The following is a 24,805-nucleotide window of genomic DNA, read 5'->3' as shown; positions in this document are numbered from 1 at the left end:
CTGCCCCCTTGTATATTCAAGCTATGCACTGAAGGAGGCAGAGCAAATATAAAGTATGTGATTATGTAGTTCAAGATTATCATTCGACACACAATATCTGTTATTTCTTATTTGCATTCTTAATGATGTTTCTTTAATGTAGTTTGTATGTGAATTCTTAGGGGTTTTTTTGGGGGGGGAATAGATTTTTTAAAAAAATCTGTCTTGTATGACTGTCAAAACACCCCCAGCTTATCTCATCAGCAGGGTTCAAACCTTGACACTCCAGCGCAGACTGCTACGAGTCCTTGAGCTGCAGAACTAACTACAGTAGCTGACAGCAGCAAAAGGCTGTCATCCCAGAATAGGGACCCTTTGTGGGTCCCAGAAAGGAATTCAGTTAGGACTCTAGTGCATGGGTTGTGATTGACAGTAGGTTAGGAACAATGCCTATTCTCTAGGGTTAGACTGTTTTTCAGCTTTACAGTGTTTTCTGTCAAATGAATGCTGTATATTGCTGTATAATTCACTTTTGGCCTAATGCAGGCTTCTGGGTTGGTGACCAGATAAGGACAGCTCTAAGAAATGAATCAGGCTGACATATTAAATAGCACTCGGTAGCAAAAGGGAATGTATGATCGACCTTTTAATGGGTATAATTTCTGTACTTGTCATTTAGGCAACCACAAAGCATAGCTCAAACAGTAGGCACTGTGGTATGTGATGGTTTGACATTGCAGAGAATTTGTTAATTATCCATTCTGCATAAGTGGTTATCAAAATAAAATAATCTTTTAGAGGAAACAAACCAATTTCTTGTGTGATTTTAAATAATTAAGTTTCTGGAGAAGAGGTGTTTAAGGCAATATTATGTCTATTCTAAAGAGCGTGGACAACTAATATTCTGTTACAAACTGTGATCAAAATTCAATGCTACAACTACTATAATTTCTTCCCTGGATAATTATGTAATTGCACAATGCTTTCATGGTCATCCATGTCTAGTTCTGTTATTATTAGAAACACTTGGCATCTTATTAGCTTTTCATTTCCTAGTGCTTTTGAAACAATTAGTTAATCCTCTTAGCAGCCATCTGAGGTAAGCAAAATCTTCTACAATGCCACAGTAGCCTGTTGGGCCCAATTTAGCTCTATGTCCACCAGGTTAAACTCAGGTTTAAGGCCCCACAGCTAGGATTCCTCCAAGAGTACACTGTAGTGAAGAGAGGATGCAGCCACCTCCTCATTAAGGGGTTTGTGTGAATGCAGTGTAATCCCAAAATGGGCAGTGCTAGCTGAGAAAGGGTCATGGCAAGGATGACATATTGAGATTCATCATGTCCTTTGGAATCTTGGCCTCAGACTAACGCTGCCAGCCCTCCACCACATCAGGGAACAGTGTGTGGCTAGTACAAGGGGGTGTTAACATTGCCAGCTATGGTGTATTCAGATCCTTCCTTTGGGATGCTATGAGTTATGTTCTGTTCTAGAAAGTTTGCTCTTTCTCCGTAGGAGCCAGAGCCTGAAACTGAAGCAGTAAGTTCAAGCCAGGAAATTCCCACAATGCCTCAGCCCATTGAGAAGGTTTCAGTCTCAACACAGACCAAGAAGTTAAGTGCCTCCTCTCCAAAAATGATGCATCGGAGCACCCAGACCAATAATGATGGAGTTTGTCAGAATATGTGCCATGACAAATACACCAAAATCTTTAATGACTTCAAAGACAGAATGAAGGCTGATCACAAGAGAGAGACAGAGAGAGTTGTACGAGAAGCAGTGGAAAAGGTAGCAGTGACTGGAAGTAACCCAAACTCTGCATCTGTAGTATGGGGAAGGAGGAGATTATCTTCTGTCATCCATTTTTAAGAAAATGGGGAAAATCCTTTTCTAAAGTTCAACTTTCAAAAGACACTCTGTAAAAATAGCATTGGTTATTGAATTGTAATGAAGCCATATCAAATGTGCTTAGTTTTTTCAGTAAAGTTGGGGGCGTTTTTTAGCGTCTATCCTGAAAATGCAACCTGCCATCTGAAAAGTAAGCTATCTTCATTCATTCATTCATTCATTCATTCATTCATTCATTCATATTGACCCCAGTAACACTTTTCCAGCTCATTTGATTCTAAATTATGCCTTCAGTCTTGACCTGTGCAGTTTTATGAAGTGGGGTTTTATAAACGTTTCTGATTGGCTCTTTAAGTGAAACTGAGTAAATAACTCTGTCAGTTATTCCATCTTGAGCATTAAACAGTTTGGGTCAGACTGAATATTTGTTACCCTCCGAATTCTTCCATTGATTTGTTCATACTTAGTGAAGTTTCTTTGCATGGGTTTTGTCCAATCTGCTCTTACTGTAAAACTGTAAAAAATAAAAAAATCCCTTTTAAACTGAACACATCTGATGTAGAGTCATTGACACAATGCCCATGGAATCTTATGATGCTGTCTTTACAGAGTTGCCTTGCAAAGTAGAAGTACTGTAATGTTTTGGTTGTGATCTGTGTATTGTATGCTAAATTACTGGGATGAGTTTTTTATTTGTTTTTAAACAGTAGAATTTTCTGCATTTCCCAAGAAAGAAAATTTGACTTTGTTTGACCTCCCTCTATAACAATAATGATATTTAAAGGTAGCCGAAGAATACATATGCACACTGACTTTCTTTATTGACTTGCTTCCCTTATGCCAGCTGCGTACAGAGATGGAGGAGGACAAAAGGCAGGCGGTAAATAAAGCTGTAGCCAACATGCAAGGAGAGATGGACAGAAAGTGTAAGCAGGTAAAGGAGAAGTGCAAAGAAGAGTTTGTAGAAGAAATTAAGAAACTAGCAGGTCAGCACAAGCAACTGATTTCCCAGACCAAGAAGAAGCAATGGGTAAGTGTCAGCATTTAATACCAGAAAATAACTGAAAATGTTTGGTACAGGCCACAGGGTGGCTACGTCTACACTGGCCCCTTTTCCGGAAGGGGCATGTAAATTTCACTAGTCGTAGGGAAATGCGCGGGGGATTTAAATATCCCCCGCGGCATTTAAATAAAAATGTCCGCCGCTTTTTTCCGGCTTTTAAAAAAGCCGGAAAAGAGCGTCTAGACTGGCCCCGATCCTCCGGAAAAAGTGCCCTTTTCCGGAGGCTCTTATTCTTACTTCAAAGAATAAGAGCCTCCGGAAAAGGGCACTTTTTCCGGAGGATCGGGGCCAGTCTAGACGCTCTTTTCCGGCTTTTTTAAAAGCCGGAAAAAAGCGGCGGACATTTTTAATTAAATGCCGCGGGGGATATTTAAATCCCCCGCGCATTTCCCTACGACGACTAGTGAAATTTACATGCCCCTTCCGGAAAAGGGGCCAGTGTAGACGTAGCCGGTGTGTTTTCTCCAGTACCGTTAACCGTTCTGTTATCCCTGTGCTGTCACTATGGGGTCATCCTACTCTCTCCCCCTCCTGTCTTCTTCCTTTACATTCTCCCTCTACTTTTCCTTGCCACCCTAACTGCCAAATCTCTATTTCATGCTGTGGTCATCTCTCATCTTGTAATACTAACTTCACCCTCTCCTGCCCATAAAAATGTCCCTGCCAAAACAATCCTTTTTTCCCTGTTGCTATAATCATGTCCTTTTGAGCCATTTACTGCCTCCGTATTATGTTATGTATGCATTACATTCAGAGTTACTGGTGTGCTTTCCAAGCCCTGTGTGAAGCAGCCATTTGCATAGCTGTAACTAAGTTTAACTAACTTGTCTCCATTTCAAGTGTGGCATTCGGTTTTTGGTGGAAAACTATTATAATAAAAGTTCTTTGGCATTAGATCTACTACACACTTCTGTGTAGATCTTGCTACATATGTATGGCTTAGACATGTTTCACTGCCTTACCACAAGGTGTCACTGTCATGTTGCAGACTTAATGAATGCCAGCACTTAGCCATCACTTCCTTCCAGCTAGCTCTATGTCAAGCCAGGATCAATGATTTTTTCTTTCCACTGACAGTGGTTGTTTGTTTATACTCAAAATCACTAGTTCTGTCTGTTTTTGTAGTTTGAAAATAGTCTGTAAAAAGCAAACTAAAAAAAAAAATAACACTTAGAAGAGAGAAAGAAAACACTGAATGGGGACAATTGGACCCTTCCTAAGTATAACAATCAATTCCTATTTAAAACCATCAATGTCAAACACAGCTCCCAAAGAATTCTCTATTGTTCTATCAGTATAGAGCTTTTATCTATTGATGGAGTGTGGTTTAGTCTCTAATGGGAATGTAGCCTCAGTACGTGAGAGCCCAGAGAATTATGTAGCTGTATAGTTGTCCTGCACTGGTAGAATTTATGATACATGCACACTTTCACTCCTGCTGTCCTTATTACAACTGGGAATCCTTATAGTTTACTCTGATTTATTTGTCATGTTTGATAATTGTATTCAAAAGAAAGTGTTAATTGATGCATTGGTACCCATTCTATTGCATCTTCTAGACATGTACACACACCACCCCTCCAGTTAGATGATGTTATTCTTTTTGGTGCCAGAGAACACTCTCCGCAATCCCACACAAATCCAAAGATCTGGGAGTAGGTCCGTCAAACTCTACCTTCAGTGAATTATTCATACAGACAAGTCTTGTCTCACATCTTTAGGATGAGACTTTGTTGTAGCCTGATAAACCTGGCTGCTAATGTTCAACCTCAAACTGTTGGAAATGGTCCAAATATGCAACCCTAGTAAAATGATTTTTTTCTCCAGTAGTAACAGCAACAGACACGTAAATGCAATACTACTATTATAATAATGACACCTTCTCAGTGACATGACACATATAATCAGCATATACCAAATGAGAATTAGTGGCTTTGCTTCTTAATTAGAGCCAGAGTCCTCTGTTTTTATGATGTATAGTCCAAAGACAGGGAAAGCTTTTATTATTAATTATACATTTATACTTCATTTATATAGCAAGACCACAATTAAGATAAGAGGCAATTGTGCTACGGGTCTATAAACACATAGGAAGATATGGTCTGAGGCTCAAAGAGCTTACAGTCAGTATAAATTAACACAATTTTCACTCATTTACACTACTGGAGAATTTAGCTCTAGTACCAGCTGCAAAATCTGGATAACAGTAGGAAATGAGGAGGTGGAAACTAAGGTCAATAGTCATGAGATTACATAGTGTAATAATCTAGAAAAATCAGACCATTGTGCACTTCTTGTTTTAATGTTGTCTGTGTATATTTTTCTGTTTTAACCTTTCCCTAGTTCGTTTTCTCTCTCTCTCTCTCTCTCTCTCTCTCTCTCTCACACACACACACACACACACACACACACACACACACACACACACACACACACACACACACACGTGGATACAGCATTTGAAATGCTGCCTATTCCTACATGCCAGTTTCTATTATTACGGGAATAAATATTCTTCACGAAATATATGGTATGACCTGAAACACAGCTATTTACGATATGCCTAGAAAACAAACACATTCAAAGTTAAATGTTCCTCCTTTGTGGGTATCTGCACATAGAATGAGATAGGATTAATCTGAGACTTATAGAAAACACCTGCAAGGCCACATCTAACACACTGGAGATCAATCTTCTGGCATTCGATTTAGCTCATCTAGCAAAGACCCATTAAATTGAATGCTGAGGGCGCCCCCAGTTGGTGCCAGTACTCCTTGCAGTTGCGAGGAGTAAGGGAAGCCAACAGAAGCATTTGCTCCCCTCGACCTCCCACTGTGAAGACAACATCAAGCTCGCCTTAAGGTAAGTCAGCGCCAGCTATGTTATTTACATAGCTGGAGTTGCAGATCTTTAACCAACCTTCCGTTGGTTAAAGACCTGGCCTGAAAGGAGTGGCAAGCTTTCCATCCATTGGTCTGAGTTGTCCCCCTCCATTTTACCTTTATTTTACCTCCTAGCAAGCAAATGTGAACCTTGTCTCTCGCTGACTCCTGTGCTGTGTATAATGTAGAGACATGCATCTTTTCAGCTGACGTTCCTTATGGCTCAGAGAACCTCCTGGAGAGCCAGCTGTATGAAATTCAGGAATATGTCTCTCCAGAGGATATTTGTTTGAAAATGCTGTTACAGATAAACACTCTATAGCTGAGTTATGAAACTAAAACTTACACAGTCTATATATTGGTGATGTAAATATATGGTTGTTCCAGTCTATTAAGTTTGTTGCCAGGATAATCCTTCATCATATTAAAAAATATTGTAACCACCCAGGACCTAAAAGAAGATAGGAAGTTTTATGAAAAATTAAATCCTGATTCTTTGATATGGTGCCTGCATGCATAGAACGTACTGTATTCCTCCTCTCACTCTCTGTCATACAACAGACATCTCAGCCTAGACTTAAAAATTGTTCCCTTGAATTTTGAGAGAGTGAGTGCCCAACTTGGGCCTGATTTTCCAAGTTACTGAAGTGCTCAGATACTATAATGAGGGGGCTATGTATAAATCTTGTTAACAGATCCAGTCCCAGTCTCGTCAACCGAGTTATTTTCCTGTTAGTTTTCACCTCTCTTGCACTACATTAAAATAGTACAAGCAGCACTGCTGTGACACTCAGGTAGAAAGAAATTAAAGGTACAAGATTCTAAATAGTCACCTATTCAGAACTAAATCCTTTGAATTCTGAAGTTCTGTTGAACCTTCTTGAAGGGCCCAGGCAGGAAATCTTGAATGTCTGGGTGTTATTGCTGAATAAACTGAATTTATTATCACTATGTTGCGTAGCAGAAATTCCCTATTCTTATTAAAAAAAAGGCCTTCAGCCTGAGCTGAGGGTAAAGAAGCCTGAGCTGAGGAATGGAGCAGCAGACCATTGGTGATCACAGCATTTCATTATATCGTTCTACAGGGTCAGTATGGCTGATGCAGAATTTAGGGTGCTAATAATAGTGATTTTGTCATAATTAATGAAGATGTCTATCACACCTCAATATCTATGCATTGTAGCTGTCTTCCTGGAGTTTGAAAACTAATGGGGATTTCATTTTCTCCAATGTCCCTAGCTTCTGTCTGTGTTAGAGTAGATCACTTGATGGTTACCTCTTCTTTTCTTCTGTTCACTCCTTCTGAAGCACCTGGCATTGGCCACTGGTGGAAGACAGGATACTGGGCTAGATGGATCTTTGATCTGACCCAGTATGGCCGTTCTTAGGTAATTTGAGTTCTCCATGTCAGTCATCGCCACTATTCTAGTCCTGGGCCCTTTATTCAAAACTATTGTCTCCATTGGTTGCAACCAAATAACAGGCAAAGAAATCACTTTTTCCTTCTGATTTATGACATAACTATTGATACCCATCGAGAAGAGACCCCCATTCCCTCAGACTTCAGATACTAACTGCAAGATTTGCAAAAGATCTTAGTTCCTATTAAGGCATCTTAGGCCATGTCTACACTAACGAGCTTATAATGGCCCTGCTACTTGGGTACAGTTTTGCCACTGTAGAATCACTCGTGTAACCGCCCTGTACTGAGAGGAAAGAGCTCTCCTCTCCACATTTATTGCTGTTCATTTGAAATGGTAGCACTCTCCACACTGGCACTTCCAGTATAACTAATGTTTCTCAGAGAGATGTTTTTTCACAGCACTGAACAGCATAAATTATCCCGACAAAAGTGCTAGAATAGTCATAACTTAAGGGAAGTGGCCAAATTTTCAGAGCCTCTCAACACCCAGTCACATAATTCTTAAAAGGAGAGTATGGTGGACTCTCCATTGTTCTCAGTAAGAGCTTCTAGTTGCTAAGCACCATTGAAAATGAGGCTACTTTGTTTAGGTACCTAAACTTTTTGGAAAAATTAAGCTCTACATAGTCAGGCAATGAGTTGTAAGTGTAGGCTAACCCTGTTACTTTGCAGCTAGGGAAGCCTTCCTCAGGGGATCTGCTGAAAGTAAGAGCAGTCTTTACCTAGCAGGGATGAGAAATTCCCTCTGCATGTGGCTGCCTAAGTAAAAGAGGAATATTCTAGTCTGTGCTGAAGCAAGCAACAGAAAACAAAAGAGCAGGTGAGAAACCATTTGTATTTGTGAGGGTTGATCCTCCGAGTGATAGTAATCCCATACCTTTTGTTCTCTCTGCAGTGCTACAACTGTGAAGAGGAGGCTATGTACCACTGCTGCTGGAATACTTCCTACTGTTCCATCAAGTGTCAGCAGGAACACTGGCATGCTGAACACAAACGTACCTGTCGCAGAAAAAGATGAAAGATTTAATCCTCCCCTAGAAAACCACCCCGATGATTGCTATTCTCAGACACAGCGGTTTTTGTTTCCAAGAAGCCAAAATTGTTTTGAATTTGCTTCCCATTTTGCACCAGCCTTTAAACAATTTTCTTAAAGAAATTTTGCACAGTAGTTCCAATCTTCTGTTCAATGCTCCTCCAAAATTTTGTGAGCCTATTGAATTTGACATCAGTTGGAGCAGGTTACTTTAAATAATTTTAAATAGAAGATTTGTTGCATTTTAAAACTTTTTAGGTTTTACAAAGATTTTAATCTTTAAAAGCAACAGATTTAAAAAAGAAAAACTACATGAGCTTAATGATATGAATACTTAAAAGTAAGATCTGAATGTAAGAACTATAGAACTGTTTCAGAAAAAAAAGCATACTACCTTGATGTAACATTTATTTCCTAACCTTGGTGAGCTGGTTTTGTTCAGCGTAATTTTACTGTTTAAAGGCATTATCTATTGGTTATACCAGTGGGTATATGATTGAATTTAGGGAACAGGGTTGACACAGCAGGTGCTAGTCCTGCCTATTTTTTCTTAAATGTTTCCCTATTGTGTTTTTTTCATTATTTCTTTTCAATATATAACTTTTATAACAAAATATTAGCTTTGATCTTGTAGTTTCAAATCACAGGGGACTGGGGTAATTTTTGCTGAGCTGGATCTTAGAGAAAAATGAATATTTAAATTTTCAAGTTTGCACATTTCATCCTTGTCCTAACATGAGTGCTTGTAACAAGAAAAAGAAAAGCCAAAAAACTACCTTTATTCATATGTGGAATTATAGATGAGGCATAAAAAATCTTTAATGCTTCCCCCTCACCTGCAAGCCCCCCAATTCAAGGTCATTTGACAGCCTATTATCTGGTGTCACCTATTCCATTGCAACTTAATAATAAAAGGAAAAAAATAGCACTTAAGTTTCACAGAAGCCGTTATGTTTGTAGTAATGGGTCATTGCCTATTAATGAGCTCCATCACTGTACTCAGAATGAAGAATAATGCATGTTAATTTTCTTGTACTAAAGATGCCGTGATTTGTAAAAAGTCTGTATTTTGCGGAATGTCTGGATTAAGAAGCATTACCAATAGGAATGGATCGATAGTTGAAAAATGATTTTTTTTGTTTTGTTTTATATATAGTTATATGAATTGCATACATATTCAGAGTCAATTTTTTAAATAGTTGTAAAGCTTACTTAAACAGCTTTTCTTTTAAAGTGTCTCACCATTTAGTTTCTTTTAAAGATTGGTCTTAGACTGAGTCAAATGCCCATTAATCATCCTAGCTATTTTTTGAGATGTTAGAGGAATAATTTGTAAATATTTATTTAGATCTTTGATATTTATTGAAAGCAATTACATGATGGAAAGATGGAAGCGGAAGAATCAGAAGGAAAGCCTTTCAAAAAAGTTTTCTTTAAGATTTGCCAGGGTCAGAGTAAAGATTCAAGTATAACTAAGTCTTCTGTGAACTGCCATTGAAATCCTGGTCTTTTTTATTTACAGTGGTGATACAAGTTAATTGATTTGATACTGCCAATTAATGCCCAATGTGTTGCAGAAACTACATGTTAAGTTGATTGGAAACAATAGTAACTAGTTGGTAACTTGAATTACCACAAACTGTTATTTCCTGATAACCGTGTAATTAACGTTGGTCGCCTCTGTGTTGTGACTGTAAAACACATCACAACTAAAAATTAACCTTGTTCAATTACTTTACGAGTTCCAAAACTTCGATCCACCCCTATGAAAGCAAGTTATTGTGGAAATATTTTTGGTGTAAAATCATTCCAGAATATGTAATATTTAACTGATAGCTGCATGAAAGTAAGATTCGTGTTACTTTGGCTTTTTTGTCTCTGTTGACACGGTTGCACATTTCCAAGTTACTACAGCGTGAAAACTGTGTGTTAAAAAAAAAATTAAAAATTGTGGCCTGGTTTTGTATAAGTTTTAGGTAAAATTACCATTGATTGTTTTAGGAATCATGATTTAAAAATTAATTTTTCTGCAAATCATAAAGCTATATTAAAGTGTTGAGCTTAGCCACTATGCACATTGTAATTATTCATTGTGGCTGTCCAGTTCTATGATGCATTCTGGCATTTTGTAAGCTGCTCTGACTAGCAATATATAGAGTCATTTAATGTGTTAACATTGGTTAATAAATGTATTTAAAAAAACTCACTGATCTATGAAAATGTCCATGTTAATTCTGGCCTTTCGTATTCAAGTCCATAGGAAATATACACTTTAGCTTAATACTTTATTAAAGCTATATCTAAAAATAACACTTAGCCACTAAAAAAACCCTCCTTTGAATTATTTGTATTTTGTAGTAACATAGGCTGTAGTTTTTTTAATAGGGGACCGTGGTTTCAGTGGTCTGATTATTAATTATAGTGATTTTTCAGAAGTGCTATTTCTGAATATTCTCTCCCTATATTAGCAAAGGAAATCCCTCCATTTGGATAAAAAATATTTTAAGATTCAATATAAATACAGTTTGGTATCCGTACCATGTGTGACTGGAAAAATCACTATTTAAGGTTGCAAGATAGGATCTATGTAGGAATCAAAGTAATTTCTGCCATCAGTATGTGTCTGTTTGCCACCCTATGTCTTATATCAAGTAACCAAATTCTAGAGGTCCAGGTGTCAATGACTTCATTGTTAGTAACTAAGGGTGTCTACACAGCACCCTAAACTTGAAATAAGATATGTGTATCTTACTTCGATTCTATTTCAAAATGGCTTATTTTGAAATTTGGCATGTCTACACAGTGCCAAATTTTGAAATAACGCACTATTTCGAGACATCTCTTAATACTTGTGAAACAAGGATTACAGGGATGCCGAGATAGTGCGACCGTTAATTAAAAAATATTTTGAAATAAGAGGCAGCTCTTAAGATGCGGCGTAGCTATTTCAGGATACCTCTGGTATCCCTCCGGTACCTTTGGTATCCGGAAATAGATGTGCAGTATAGATGTATCCTAAATGAATACCAGAAACCAAAATATTCTATAGAGAAACAATACCACACTTCCTTTCTGTCCATTACTAGATATTATATACACACCATGCTCATTTCTAAAGATCATCTCAGATACAATTTTACATAGGAAAGTACCCCTCAACCATCTCCCAGATTTGTGAATCACTTTTTTTGTACTGTTCAATCACAAACTTGAAGCACACTTCAACATGTGACTTGGACAAGCCATGTCTAACATGGCCAGAAGAGTACAGACCAATAGTAACAGTCATCTTGTATATGAATACTGAGCAGGAATTATTTAGAGAAGTAGTTTTCAACCTTTTTCATTTACAGAACCCTAAAACATTTTTGAGCAGGGCTGAAATCATAGACATAGTCTGCGGCCCCTCAGGGGTCTGCCAACCACAGGTTGAAAATCACTGATTTAGTGCAAAGATGTTAGTACTGTAGTATAATTTAAAACTGGATACTCTGGTTTGTACCTGCCATGGGTAGGCAGGAATCACAGGTTTATTACTTTCTCTTTGGTGTTTCCTGTTACTGAGCCACATCCACCTCTGTGCTCTCTCCCACCATCCATTCATTTGTTCCTTAATTTTGGTGTGGTTACCCACCTACTAAGACTAGGAAAAGTCTAGCAGTAAACTCTTGAGCTAATGAACCTCCTGGGAGGAGCATCCGGGACACATGAACATCTATATGTTGGACAAGAGGTTTGGCACACTACAGACTACAATCAGGGCATGCTAATCTGTTTAGAGGAGTCAGGTGAGTGTTTTGTTCCTGCCAATGACCACTAATGAAGCTGGAGGAACAATGGGAAAATTGGTGGGATAATTTAAAATCAGTTCACCCGTGGCTGTATTCACACACCTTAAATAGTCATGGCTATTCATGTGGTCAAATTTTACTTTCTGATGCACATGGACAATAAACTAAGTTTGCATGCTCAAGTATTCCCATTTTATATAGGCTTGGACACTACTTACTAATACAGTAGAGGTTCATGGCTCCCAAACTGTTCTGCAAAGCCATGGCTTACAGGCACAGAACTTTGGCTCCTGTAGTTGCCTCTTTCTCCAAGAGCAATTTAAAGAAACACATACATGTTTGAATGCAGTAAGAGAACATTTTCACACACCCATACAACCTTTACAGTATGCTAGGGTATATCAAGGAGTGATGATTTGGCAGTTTAGTCCAGGAAGAAAATGGTTTACACAGTTCTAAAATTCCTCTAATCCTTTATAATCCTTTATAGCTGCACAGTGGGGCCCAGTGCTGAATATCAGCTGGAGATCCCCAACTTCTCTGCTCCAAGAGGAAGGAGGCTCCAGGCAGAGGGGAAGGGTCCTGTTTCAGGGGGTGGGAAGCCATGAGGAGAAGGCGTTAGTGTGATCTCAGTCCACACTATCTCCTGTCCTAGGGGGCTTCCCACTCTAATTTGTTGGCTTTCACCCCAGCATGCAGGCAGGGCCCTCCGAAAGCAATACAATGTTACGCACTATCCCTGGACAGTTTGTGTGCATATTTGAGAGGGGATCATGATGACTGTGGTGACTGACTTGCTACGCAACACAGAACCTCACCCACCCCTGCTGGTAGCAGGCCTATAATTTCTGATTGAGTTACTGAAGAAGTCCTCCAAGCTTGATTTAAAGACTTCAATTTACAGAGAATTCACCATGTACAATAAAACTCCAATTGTCCGGCATCCAGTAGTCCAGCACTCCCGATAGTCTGGCACCAACGGAAACCCGGAAGTGCTCCAGCCAGCCGGACAATTGGAGCTGCTGTGAGCCCCATGGGCGCTCGCGGCTGGGAAAGGGAAAGAGAGAAGAGAGGAAGGGAATTATACCCCTGTGACGGGTCCACGCGCAGCTGCAAGAGCTAAGTCCCCGAACTTGCCCCGTTCCGGCTGCGTTCAGCCCCGTGCTGCCGTCGAGAGTTTCCGGGAGGGGAGCGGGTTCCCCACCCCCCCAGACTTCAGTAGTTATCGCCAAGCAGGGGGGTGAGGGGCGGCACTGTGGGACCAATTCAGCAGGGGACCAACCGCCATTTCCCCAAGTCCACCACTGCTGCTGCTGAAAATGACGAGCGGCGGACTTGGGAAGCGGTGGAGCAGAGCAGCTGAGGTGCTGCCAGGTTGGTCCCGCAGCGCCGCCCCTCACCCTCTGGCTCAGCGATAACTACTGCAGTCTGGGGGATAGGGAGCCCACTCCCCTCCTGGAAACGCTTGGTGGCTGTGCGGGGCTTCCCCCACCTTCCTGCAAAATGGCGGAGGGTTCGCCCCTCGCTGCGCCATTCCCCTTCCACTCCCCGGACGCAGTGCGGGTCCCAGCAGACCCGTCACAGCGCCCCGCAAGAGTACCTCCCGATACTCAGGCATATCCGATAATCCGGCACCACCTAGGTCCCACAGGTGCCAGATTCTTGGATGTCTACTGGATTTTAGTTCAAGCCAGCCAGTGCCCTGTGGACATGCTGCAGTGGAAGATGAAAAAAAACCTGATGCTTTCTGCAAGCCTGGGGTGGTGGGAAATTCCCTCCCAATCCTAAATAGGACACTTAGAGAGACGCTGACCAGCTTTTCCTTCTATGCTTATACCTGGGAACACATACTCCACCTAGTGTCCCATCTCTGGCTGTTGGAGATGTCTGTTAATGCCGTCATTGAAACCATCATAAACAACCTCCTCACACCATCCTTCCATAAACTTATCGAGCAAAGTCTGGAAACAGATTAGGCTTTAGCCCCCTGCTACTCTCCTTGTTAGAGGTGGGTGGGCCCAAGTGCACAGGCTCATGGGGTGTCACTTCCAGCAGCTCAGCTGTTGCTCAACTGTCACTTCCAACAGCACCAGGGGAGCGGGAGCTTTGGCCGCTGACACAGATTCTAGCTGGACTGTCAGTAGGAGCCCCAGCTGCTGTCCCTGCTGTGTGAGAGACAGAGGGAAACCTGAGCTGTTGCAGCTGCTTTTCTGGCAGGCCAGGACCTCCTTTCTGGCATTGTTTCTCTTAACACCTCGGGAGCACTCTCTCCTGGCAGATTTAGTTACTGAGAGGCCTCTCCCATTTGGACCTGATCATGCTGTAAGGTGACGTACTCCCCACCCCACCCACCAGGAAACTGTGAGGGTCCCTGCTGACCTTCACACTCTGCATAACTCCCTGGAAGAGACAAGTCCCTGGTAGGAAAGTGAGGCTTGGGCCTCCACATCCAGTCCCCATAGGAGCCTGAGTTCTCAGAAGATTGCCAGGGACACAAAATATCCACACTGTGCCTCCTATGTCATGTCTGGTGTTGCCTCATGGCACATGTGCTGTCAGGGCTTCCTGGGCCATCACGTACCCCTGTGAGTGCCCTTTCTGGTGTTGGAAGGGCACTAAGATCCTGGTGGTATGTCCTGTTTCCCCCTCCCATCCCAACCAAAGGGACCAGGAGTCCACTGCAGAAAGGAGCCAGCCAGAGACTAGCCATTAGAAGCAGAAACAGCCAATACGGGACCCTCTGGATGATGATAGTCCCTGCTGTTCTGTGCCCTGGGCTGATGGGCTGTTTGTGCTAATCATCTGCTTCCCTCACAAACCCATTGCGGCCTCTTCACTCTGCATTTGGGCCTCCTCCAGGGCCTGAACCTCACCCCCTTCTCTTCCTGTTTAGCTGAGCTCCCCCTAATCAGTACACCCAAGCCGCCACTGGTCCTTCTTCCTAAACATTGCTTGCTCCACCCCTTGTTCACACTGCTTGTGCCTTACACCCCTTCTCCAGCCTGTGCTGCCTGTGTATTGTTTAACCAATATTCTCTTTTTAATCCCCCCTTTTATTTCCCCGTCTGTGTCCATCTATGGTCTTACAATTAGACTGTAAGCTCTTTGGGGCTGGGGCCAGCTTTTCATTCTATCCTTGTACAACACCTGACACCAGTGGTGGACAACCTGTGACCCACTGGGGTTCCACCTGTGGCCCACGCACTTCCTTTCTGCCTCTCGTGCACTGGGGCACTGGATCCCCACACTTCCTATGCCGGCTGTTCAAGTTTGGGGAGCGGAGGAGGAGCAGGGATGGAGCGCAAATCAGAGGATTCATGGTGCTCCAAAAGTGCTGGGGAGGAGCGAGTAGGAAGTGTGGGGCTACAGAGCCCCAGTGCAAGAGAGGCACTTGGGGGGAGGGGGCAGACAGGGGTGCGTGGCCACACGTGGAACCCTAGTGGGCTGCAGGTTGCCCACTAGAATCATGCAGCCCCCCAATACAAAGAAGGGCCACTCATGAGGCCCACTCACTAGTCTTGGTTGCCTGTTGCTGCCTAACACCATGGGACAATCATACAAATACAGTAACTCCTCACTCAACATTGTAGTTACATTCCCGAAAAAATGTGACACGTAAAATGATGTTAAGTGAATCCAATTTCCCCATAAGAATTAATGTAAATGTGGGGGTTGGATTCCAGGGAATTTTTTTCACCAATCACAAGACATTACATACATCACTAGTATACGTGTTAAATAAGTTTAAAATGTTTCATACTATACTCACCAATGATGATTTTTGAAGCTTTGTAGAGGCAAAGCGTGAAGCTTGATTGAAGCGGGATGTTAGGGGGTCGGGGTGCGGGCCCATGTACCTCTGTATCTGCCCATCGCTTCTGCTGGGGAGTGGGGTTGGGGGCCTGCCCAGCTGGCACACCACACAGGCAGGCAGAGTGGGGTGAGCCAAACAACTTTATAATGGAACATTGTGTGACTTTAAATGAGCATGTTCTCTAATCAATCAGCCACATAAGAATGAAACAATGTTAACCAGGACGACTTTAAGCGAGGCGGTACCTGCAATAAACAATAACAGGAATGTGAAGCTCACGTCTGGCTGCAGCCTCTTTCCTCTGCTCTTTGTTCTGGGTGGGAGAGAAGGACAATACACATCCTCCCACCATACCTTTTCATGACCAAAAGCTGTAATATACTTCCTGGAATACACTGATTCCCCCACCTTCCACCCTACATACTGAGGGTCCCTTGACATGATCTAGCCCTTCATTAATTATTAATTGTATTATTATTGCTATCTTTGAAATGGGAAGGAATCTGAGATTTTGCAGTCTGTGTCCTTTAGGTGGAGTAAGATGTACAGCTCTTGGCTTGTTTGCTTTTCTAGCTCCTAGATGACTGAATATATGAAGTATGTTTGGGATTTGCTACTGACAGTTATGTGCTACTCAGCCAGCTTTAGCTTCATTGAGTGAGCGCACATATGTGAGATCTACATATCCTTTCCAACCGCCATACTAAATCAAATTAAAAGGGGTGAGCATAAACCCCAGCAACACTCTTGCTACATTGTTTTTAGTAAGGAAGCTTGGTAATAAGGGGAGAAAGTGTCTACCAGTGCTGAAAGAAGCCTAATGTTTCCAATGGTTTTTTCAGGGAGGTAGTTTAAGGTTAAAATGGCTCAGGCTGTTAAAAAAACCCAACTACCTTGAAGTGCTAAAAAGCCTGAAAAATACTTACATTTTAAACCAATCAATTTCCAGATGACTATAGAATCAAAAATAGCTCTAACTCTCCATTAAAAAAGAAAAAAAAAATCTTAGAGAGTGAAGTGTTTTAAACAGAATGAAGACTAAATTAACTAATAAATCTGTTAAGTCTTTAAAGTGCCACCGGACTCCTCATTGTTTTGCTCTTCTGCTATTGCTGGGTTTTGCCTGCCAGCAGGACTTCAGCAACTCCAAGGTTTCTTTAAGCTGTTGGCACAACATGCAAGGAATGTTTAAGGAATTACAAAGAGAAATGAATCAAAAACAGAACCTGCTTTGCTGATAATTTTCACATTAAAAAGACAAATAATTGACGGTCATACAGACGCATATTTTCTCTCCATTACATCCACGAATTCCATTTTAAAAGGGCAAGATAGGTACAATGTTTACTTCCAAAAATGTGGGCCTGACTCTGCTTTCCAACTCCTGCAAATCAGGAAGAACTCTGTTGAAGTGAAACAAATTAATGTAAAGCAGCCAGGAGAACAGAATCAGCTCCAGAGATGGTCCTAAAAATAATCTAGAACTCCATATACAGATGATACCATGTGAAGCTGTTTCTATGGTGCTTGGAGAAGGTCTGTTACAACAGAATGCAATGTATTAACAAAGCCAATGGCACAGCGCCTCAGCTTTTTGACATACTTTTCTAATGCAGACAAGCCTTTAGGAGTAAATATTTACAGCAGCTGAGCATATGTTTTAGGTAGAAAAGTAACACTATTAATTAAGGCTATTACCAGGCAATGCACCTTAGTTGCAGACTAGGTTTCCCTATTGTGCACAGCTTCTGACAACTGACCTTGCAAAAATTTAAAAATTCTGCACACATTGTAAAATTATGCAAATTTCTGCAAATTTTATTTGTCAACATAAAACCACATAATCACACTAATTTCACAATAATTATTTTGGTAGTTTATTTGAAAACACGTGTCAGCAAATATGTCTAACAAATTCCCCCAGGAGTAGAGCTTTAAAGACACCCCAATGACAACCCCCATTCCTGTTTCTGTGCCCACTTTCCCCACCCCCTGCACAAACCCAGCTCGGGTGGGGGGGGGTTGGGGGAGGACAGCAGCCCAGCCCAAGTTTCCCCCCCCCCATACTCCCTCTCCCCACAACCCAGCTACAAGGATCCCTCTTGCCCAGCTGCTCTACCCGAGGTGTCCCACAACAAAAGCCTGGTCTGCTGGGGGAGGGAAGGAGGCGCACTAGCTGCGCCCCCTCCCCCCCAGCAGACCAGGGAGACCCGAGCAAAACCGCACAGGTGGAGGGACCCCGCTGCCCGTGCAGCTTTGCTCCTTTGCCCCTGAGCAAAGCCGCACAGGCGGTGTGATGCTGCCTGTGCAGCTTTGCTTCTGTCTCCCTGGTCTTCTGGGGGGGTCCAGCAAAGCCGCTGGACCCCCCCAGCAGACCAGGGACACCCGAGCAAAGCCACCGCCTGGGCAGCTTTGCTCGTTTGCCCAGGAGCAAAGCCGCCCAGGCAATGGGACCCCGTCGCCTGGGCGGCTTTGCTTCTGTCTCCCTGGTCTGCTGGGGGGGGTCCAGCAAAGCCGCTGGACCCACCCAGCAGACCAGGGACATCCGAGCAAAGCCGCCGCCTGGGCAGCTTTGCTCGTTTGCCCGGGAGCAAAGCCGCCCAGGCATTGGGACTCCCGCCGCCTGGGCGGCTTTGCTCCTGTCCCCCTGGTCTGCCTCCAGTGACGATACCGGAACTCTCTGCTGCCTTGTGCTGGCATTGCTAGGGACGTTCTGCCTACCGGCCTCTTTTCTTGTAAAATAGTTTGTTTGTAGTTCATAATTATAATGGTTCCTTAGTAGTTTTAGAGTGACTTAGAATTAGATAATTGGTCCCAACCAGGACTTTGTCTTGGCATGGGGCATCCCCAGTTTTAAGCCACGTGATCTGTAAGCATCCTATGGCCCTCAGTGGTCCTTGCAGCAGCTGCCTGAGGTGTCTGGGAGGAGGACGCATAAGCGACAACTGATGCATTTGTAAGTCATTTAAACCCAGGATGAAGAGGGAGCGGGGCGTTTGTCTCGGAGTGCTCCTGATGGAGTCAGTGTTAACTCTGGCAATGGAGCAGAGGCCCAACTTGGCCTCCAAGCACTGGACACTGGTGCAGAGTGCCTAACCGACACCCTCTGCCAGCTAGCACTGGTCTCACGCCCTGGCCCTATCCAAGAAACTTGCAAGGAGAAAATCTCCCACTTCCCGTAAGCGAAAGGGAAGGACCAGAGGAGAGGCAAGACCTATGTTGGGCAACTCCACTCTGTCAGGGAGCTGTGTGCAGTTATTTAGGATGGGTTCAGGATTTACTGCCGAGGTGTCCTCACAGGTCTCTGGCTCCACTGATGATAACCAGAAGGCTGCGTGTGTGTGTGCTCTATGATGTGTGCTGTGTTGACTTGTGCACTTAGTCTCCACAGCAGACCCCAAGAGAGCCCCCAGAGACCACAAATCAGATAAGGATCAAAGGTGCCAGGCCAGGTTTATTGTTAAGTGAAGTACAGTAATAATTGTCCGTAGACCATGCTGAACCACTATGCTTATGTACCCCATAAGAATGGAATGACGCCATCAGTGGGAAATTTCCACTGCCCCCTAGGTCATACAAAGACTGTCCCCCAAAGACACCATTTTATATACAGGTACAAACAAATCATCACACATCACTGCTGAGGTATCAGATTGCCATCCTCTGACATTGTCAGGTTACCATCCTGTACCTCGTGGTTTGATTAGATTATCTCTATCCATCATGTTGTCATTTTAGACCTTTTCCTGAACGTGGGTCTGTATCTGTGAGGAGTGGGTACCAAGGTCTTTTTTAATGAGCTAGTGGTACCATGTGCTTTCAACTTATGACCAGTACCAATTACTGTTCTACACCTGCACCTACTACCAATTAGTGTTTTGCACTCTCAGGCTTGTTCATGCCAAATTCTGAGAGCTGGGGCCTGCCTCTTGCTCACAGCTTAGCTTTGCTTTGTGTTAGCCATGTATTGTCTATTGTTAGCTAGGCCTCAGGCCTCAGTCCAGGCTTGTGCTAGATTGGCTTATGTTTTAGGACTTCATCTTACTACACTGGGCACCAAGTCAAGTCAAGCAATCTAGCCCACCCCAAGACAGACCTACTACACTGGACAACAGTGAGGGCCTTTGTCTGATAGCTGTCCCAAAGCCCTGCAGGCAGCGCAGGATATCCTCATCCTACTGGTGCTGCCTACACTGGCCTTCACAGCTCCCCAATGTAAGGGGAAACCCGCTTTGGGACCTCTCTCCAGGGTCCTGTCTCTGTGGCATCAATCTCCATCCCAAGGAATGTCCCCACCAGTGTTCACCTGGGTGAAACTGTCACCCCTCATAGACAGGGACAGACCCCAGGAGCGTTCTCTGGTCCCCAGTTCCAGGACACTGACAGCAACATTCAGATCTGGTACAGATCTGTGGAGGCACAAACCCACCTGCAAGAGCAGCAGCACCAACCCTTCATCTCCTGCTCACCTCAGCACTGATCCCTCAGCTGTGACGGTAGCCATTTCTCTCTCTCCAATGGCAGCAGTCGCCAAGACGGTTTTACTGATCGGGGGAATCTTCTGGGGACACTCTAGTTCTTGAGCCCCTCCAAGGACCTGGTACAGCTCGGACAGCTTGAGGAGTCTAACACTGCTGATATGCCCAATGCCATTGGTCATTGGGCTGCCATACAGGGACCATCCCAATCTGAGCTTTCTGTCTCAAGGCTCAGTTGTCAGCACCACTCAGTGATGGGTCACTGAACCTGCTTCCTGGTTGTTGGGATATGTAAAAATTAATCGGGGTCTGAAATTGCTCTACATTAGTGGTTCAGGGGTCAACATTACCCTTTCAACATGCATTTTCCTTTTGTAGTTTGGGAAGAGTCCTGTCAAAACCGGTATTATCCTTTCTGATGTATAAACATGTTCTTTCGCTTCATTCTTGTAGTCTAAGAAACCAGATAAGTATGGAGTTGCTTTATTTTGTTATGTCTCTTGCTTTTCCTCGTTGGCTCTGTATAACACATCTTAAGGGTCAAATTCCTTGTAATTGCTGTAATCTGTTGATTTAGGAAGTTTGTAGTATAGAAAAGTGTTGATTTTATTAGAAATTATGTAAATATTAATTAGGGGTGGGTATAATTGTAATAATCATTTGCTTATTAATATTCATTTTATGGGTGGTAACATTACTAAATAAGGTTTTATGAAAAGTAGTGATAGACGTGTATTAACATATTAAAATAGATAAAAGGATATGAGTAATGCCAATTTGTTGACACTCAGACACTGTGTTGAATGGCTGAGGTAAACATGCATGGACAATAAAGTAGTTCCGTTTACCCCATCCACTCCTGGGTCACCTGTTTCTTCTCCAACACTGGTCACCAGCCATCACCGAATCATTGTCTGACTCCAGCTCTGAGCAGTGGTCATGGACAGCAGATCAAACTCCAGCTTCAATAGTAGCATCCATGTCGTCAGCCCCCCTAGTGACCTGAAGGCTGGTACCTCTGGAACCTGTGGGGGTTCATAAACCTCATCCCACCCATGTGGTAGTGGAGGCTTCAGAGAGGCCACAGAATCATACCTTCCGTCTATGATGAAAATCCTGCAGGAGGCAACGCCACATGCCCAGGAGGATGGGGAGCAGCCAAATACTGGACCACCAGGGCATGTGGGGGGCACCTCCAGCACGGATTGTGTCCTTGTCATAACTGCACAAAGCTATTTTGACTCTCCCTTACCCAGTTGCGCTGCATGATGCCAAGGCTCCCCAGGAGCTGCTAAAGCAGGTTGCATCAAACTGGGGGCTCCAAGTGGAGGAATTGAAGCAATCATCAATCTGCCTTTTTGATGTTCTCACCCCCTTCCAAAGGTTGCATTGCCCCTGTCTGAAGGAGTTTCAAACTAGGGAAGCAATAGTGTAGTCGATTAACTAATTAACCGTTAAGCAAAAGCTTATAGGTTAATGCTATAGACTACATGCATTTCCCTGCCTCCCCTCCCCCTTGCCAGTACATTTTTTAATAGTCTGGCCAGCAGCCCAGCTCAGTCCTGGCTGGCAATGGGTCGGGGACCTACCCCTGCTGAGGCTTAGGAAAGTGCACACGCTCCCACCCTTCCTCAGAAACAGAAGTGGAACAAGGCTTCCTACGTATTTGCTCTCAGTTACAGTACTTGCTCTGCCAAGAGGAGACCATGATAGTGCTACTTTCTATTGCCTCACAAGTCAGAAGGGAGCAGGCATCTACGTACAAGATTAACTAGCACTGTTTTATGGAGCGAGGAAAGATACAAATATACACTAGCCCCCAGCAACCTGTAAAGTCACAATCAGCGAAGGAGCTAAATAGACAAACCCTTCTATGCCAATACATAAGAAACAAAGGTGAAATCTGACCTAAAAGCATTGACAGCTTCACATACCTTGTAGCTCGGCAAACAACTACCACAGCTTTTCTACAGGCTGAACCTCTCTAGTCAGGCACTCTCTAGTCCGGCAACATCCATGGTCTGGCATGATTTTAGTTAGCTGGATGTCCATTTCTCATGGGTATGGCCAACTTGTCCATGGTCCTATAAATTTGTTTACAGCCACCAGTTCTGGCTCTCAGTGTTCTGTGCTATTATTTAGCTCTAATTTATCCCTAAATGTCTTCTAAGAGCCCAGTAAGCAGTGGGAAAGTTGGTAATGCTGCTAGATAACACTGACTGCCCATGGTTTGGCAAATTCTCTGGTTCAGCACCGGTCAGGTCCTGAGGGTGCCAAACTAGAGAGGTTCAGTCTCTACTGAAACACCAGACGCATTACAGTGTTGTTTTCACTATGGACCACAGGTTTCTTTCAGAAAGATCATTCATCTTTTGCTCTCAACACGTTTCATACAGCTGGGCATTGGTCTGAATAGAGAAGCACACACCACTGCATGTGATCCATTAAATAGGCAATGCACTTGTCCACAGCCTACTCTCCCCACTTTTAAATATGAGATATTAAAATGAGCTAAGGTTTCATCTAGTTCCTCTTGGAACAATTGCTGCTTTCTGAAGGGGAGGACTGATCTGAACACAGCAGTGAAATCACAAGTGCCCGTCTCATTGTTGCAGACAGAAAAGTGACATCAAAGATGCATCACCACAAAAAATCTCATTGCAAGAGAAATCTAATCAAATGCTTCTTCACTCCCTTTGTGCCCAAGTTCCTTTGAAAACACTGTCAAACTATAATTGCTCGGGAAAGCACAGGGTGCATAAATAGCAGCCGTGAGAGCTTGAAACCAGCTGTCTCTGTCTGGGATCCACACCACATTTCCACAGCTTCCTTTGCATCACAGAGCTGAAGGGGAAGGACACTTTTGGTTTGCTTGGGGTTTTTTAGCTCTGCAGGCTGAATCTTAGGCCCTGAGCCCAAGTTTAAGAAACCAGTTTTAGAGAGTCAACACATTTATTTTGGTAGCAGCCTGTTGAAAGCCACTGATTCCTCATCGAATTTTATTGCCTGGCCCCCGCTGTCATGTCACCCAAGAGGTGAGGCAAAGCTGTGTCCAAACTCTCACCCAACACTTGTTCTTGAAATAGTTGCCTTTTACATAGAAAGACACTGAGACCAATATTTGATACATTCATATTCATGGTTACCCACAGAGACTAACTCAAACTAGCATAGCTTGTTCCCCATTTCAGTGTGTTAGCAAAAAGCCAAACTGTGTAAGTCCTTGAATCCTAAAGGAGTAGGACTGGCTAGCAGCAGCAAATGCTGAACCCAAAGCAGGTTCAGCACTTCGGAAAGGAGGGCTGTTTCGATTGGTGGAAAGTAGCTAGCTATGTGGCATGATCGTGGAATGAGTGTGACCTAGCTCTTTTATAAAACAAATCCTTTTATAAAAGCCATTTTACGTGGGGTACCCAGAAGATCAATGTGCATAAACTACCAAATAAACCCTTTCATATGGCAGTAACAGAATAATAAAAAGAAATCCCACTACCCATGTTTGGGAAAAGCCTAAAGGATCTCAAGCCAAACCTATGAGCTTGAGTGTTCATGGCCATAGTTATGGAAAGCTTTATGGGTCAACTCGGAGGTCTTTGAGCTGTGTGCCCCCACCCTCATGTACAACTGAGGTGTACATACTCCTAGAACTGCAGATATTTTCCTAGCAGTGTCTGTGTGGGCTTCACATGAATCATAGCTCTCCTCATGCTCCACACTTTGGGAATGAAAGGGGCTGTCCGAGGGCTTCTCTCTCAGTTCCTTCTCCACTTTTGGGCACACTATAGGGGAAGCCATGCAATTGGGAAGGAAGGTGTATCCACACCATACCCAGGTACAAAACACAGCTCAAAGAACTCAAGTTACCATAAGGTGAGGAACCCTTCCTCCGTGGGGTAGTTGTCCTGATCTATGAGGCAAATAAGGAAATTCACAAGGAGATGGTTACCTGGGGGTCCTATGGTAGAATTGTCCTCCTTACAGCAGCATCAGAAGCACTTTGTCTACACATATTGTGCAGTGAAAGTGTGTCCAGAATGCCCAGTGACTACTCTGCAGATGTCAACAATGGGAACCTTGCTAAGGGAGGCTACTGATGCTGCCTAAGCTGCAGTTGAGTGCGTTCTTATGATGCCCTCAAGGGACCTATTGTTCAACTCAGAGCAGAGTAGGATTCATAGATTCTAAAGCCAGAAGCAACAAATGTGATCATCTAGTGTGACTCCTTGTCTAACCCTGGCAACAGACCTTCTCCCAAAATAATTGCTAATGCATTTTTTTTTAGGTAAACATCCTATCTTGAAGCTCTCTCAGATCAATGTTCACAGCCTTAAGGCCTCTCCTTTCATATGGTCCACAAAGTAGATAGAGAGTCTAGGGGACTTTTGAAATGATTTAGTTCTTTGAAAATAGAAGGCAAGCACCCTACTCCGTTCAGCGAGTGCCACACCACCTCTTCCCTGCTTTAATAAGGTTCAGAGTAAAACACTAGTTGTTGCA

At 43.2% G+C, this 24,805-nt stretch overlaps 1 protein-coding gene across 10 annotated transcripts in view; it reads left to right on the top strand.

Annotated features, from left to right (window-relative positions):
- The window catches only part of ZMYND11 (zinc finger MYND-type containing 11), a 177,295-nt gene extending 166,864 nt beyond the window's left edge, over positions 1-10,431 (top strand). For all 10 annotated transcript variants that reach the window (XM_075922726.2, XM_075922725.2, XM_075922727.2 and 7 more), the window contains 3 exons: positions 1,492-1,764; positions 2,669-2,854; positions 8,088-10,431. In XM_075922726.2, coding sequence (XP_075778841.1) covers positions 1,492-1,764; positions 2,669-2,854; positions 8,088-8,210 — 582 coding nt within the window. In that variant the 3' untranslated portion in view covers positions 8,211-10,431. The remainder of the gene's footprint in view (positions 1-1,491; positions 1,765-2,668; positions 2,855-8,087) is intronic.
- The last annotated feature ends 14,374 nt before the right edge of the window (positions 10,432-24,805 follow it).

The sequence above is a fragment of the Pelodiscus sinensis genome, chromosome 2 (assembly GCF_052426305.1).
Source record: "Pelodiscus sinensis isolate ZL-2025 chromosome 2, ASM5242630v1, whole genome shotgun sequence".
Classification (NCBI taxonomy): Eukaryota; Metazoa; Chordata; order Testudines; family Trionychidae; genus Pelodiscus; species Pelodiscus sinensis.
Note: the sequence above shows the minus strand (reverse complement) of the source record. Positions and strands in the feature narration are given on the sequence as shown.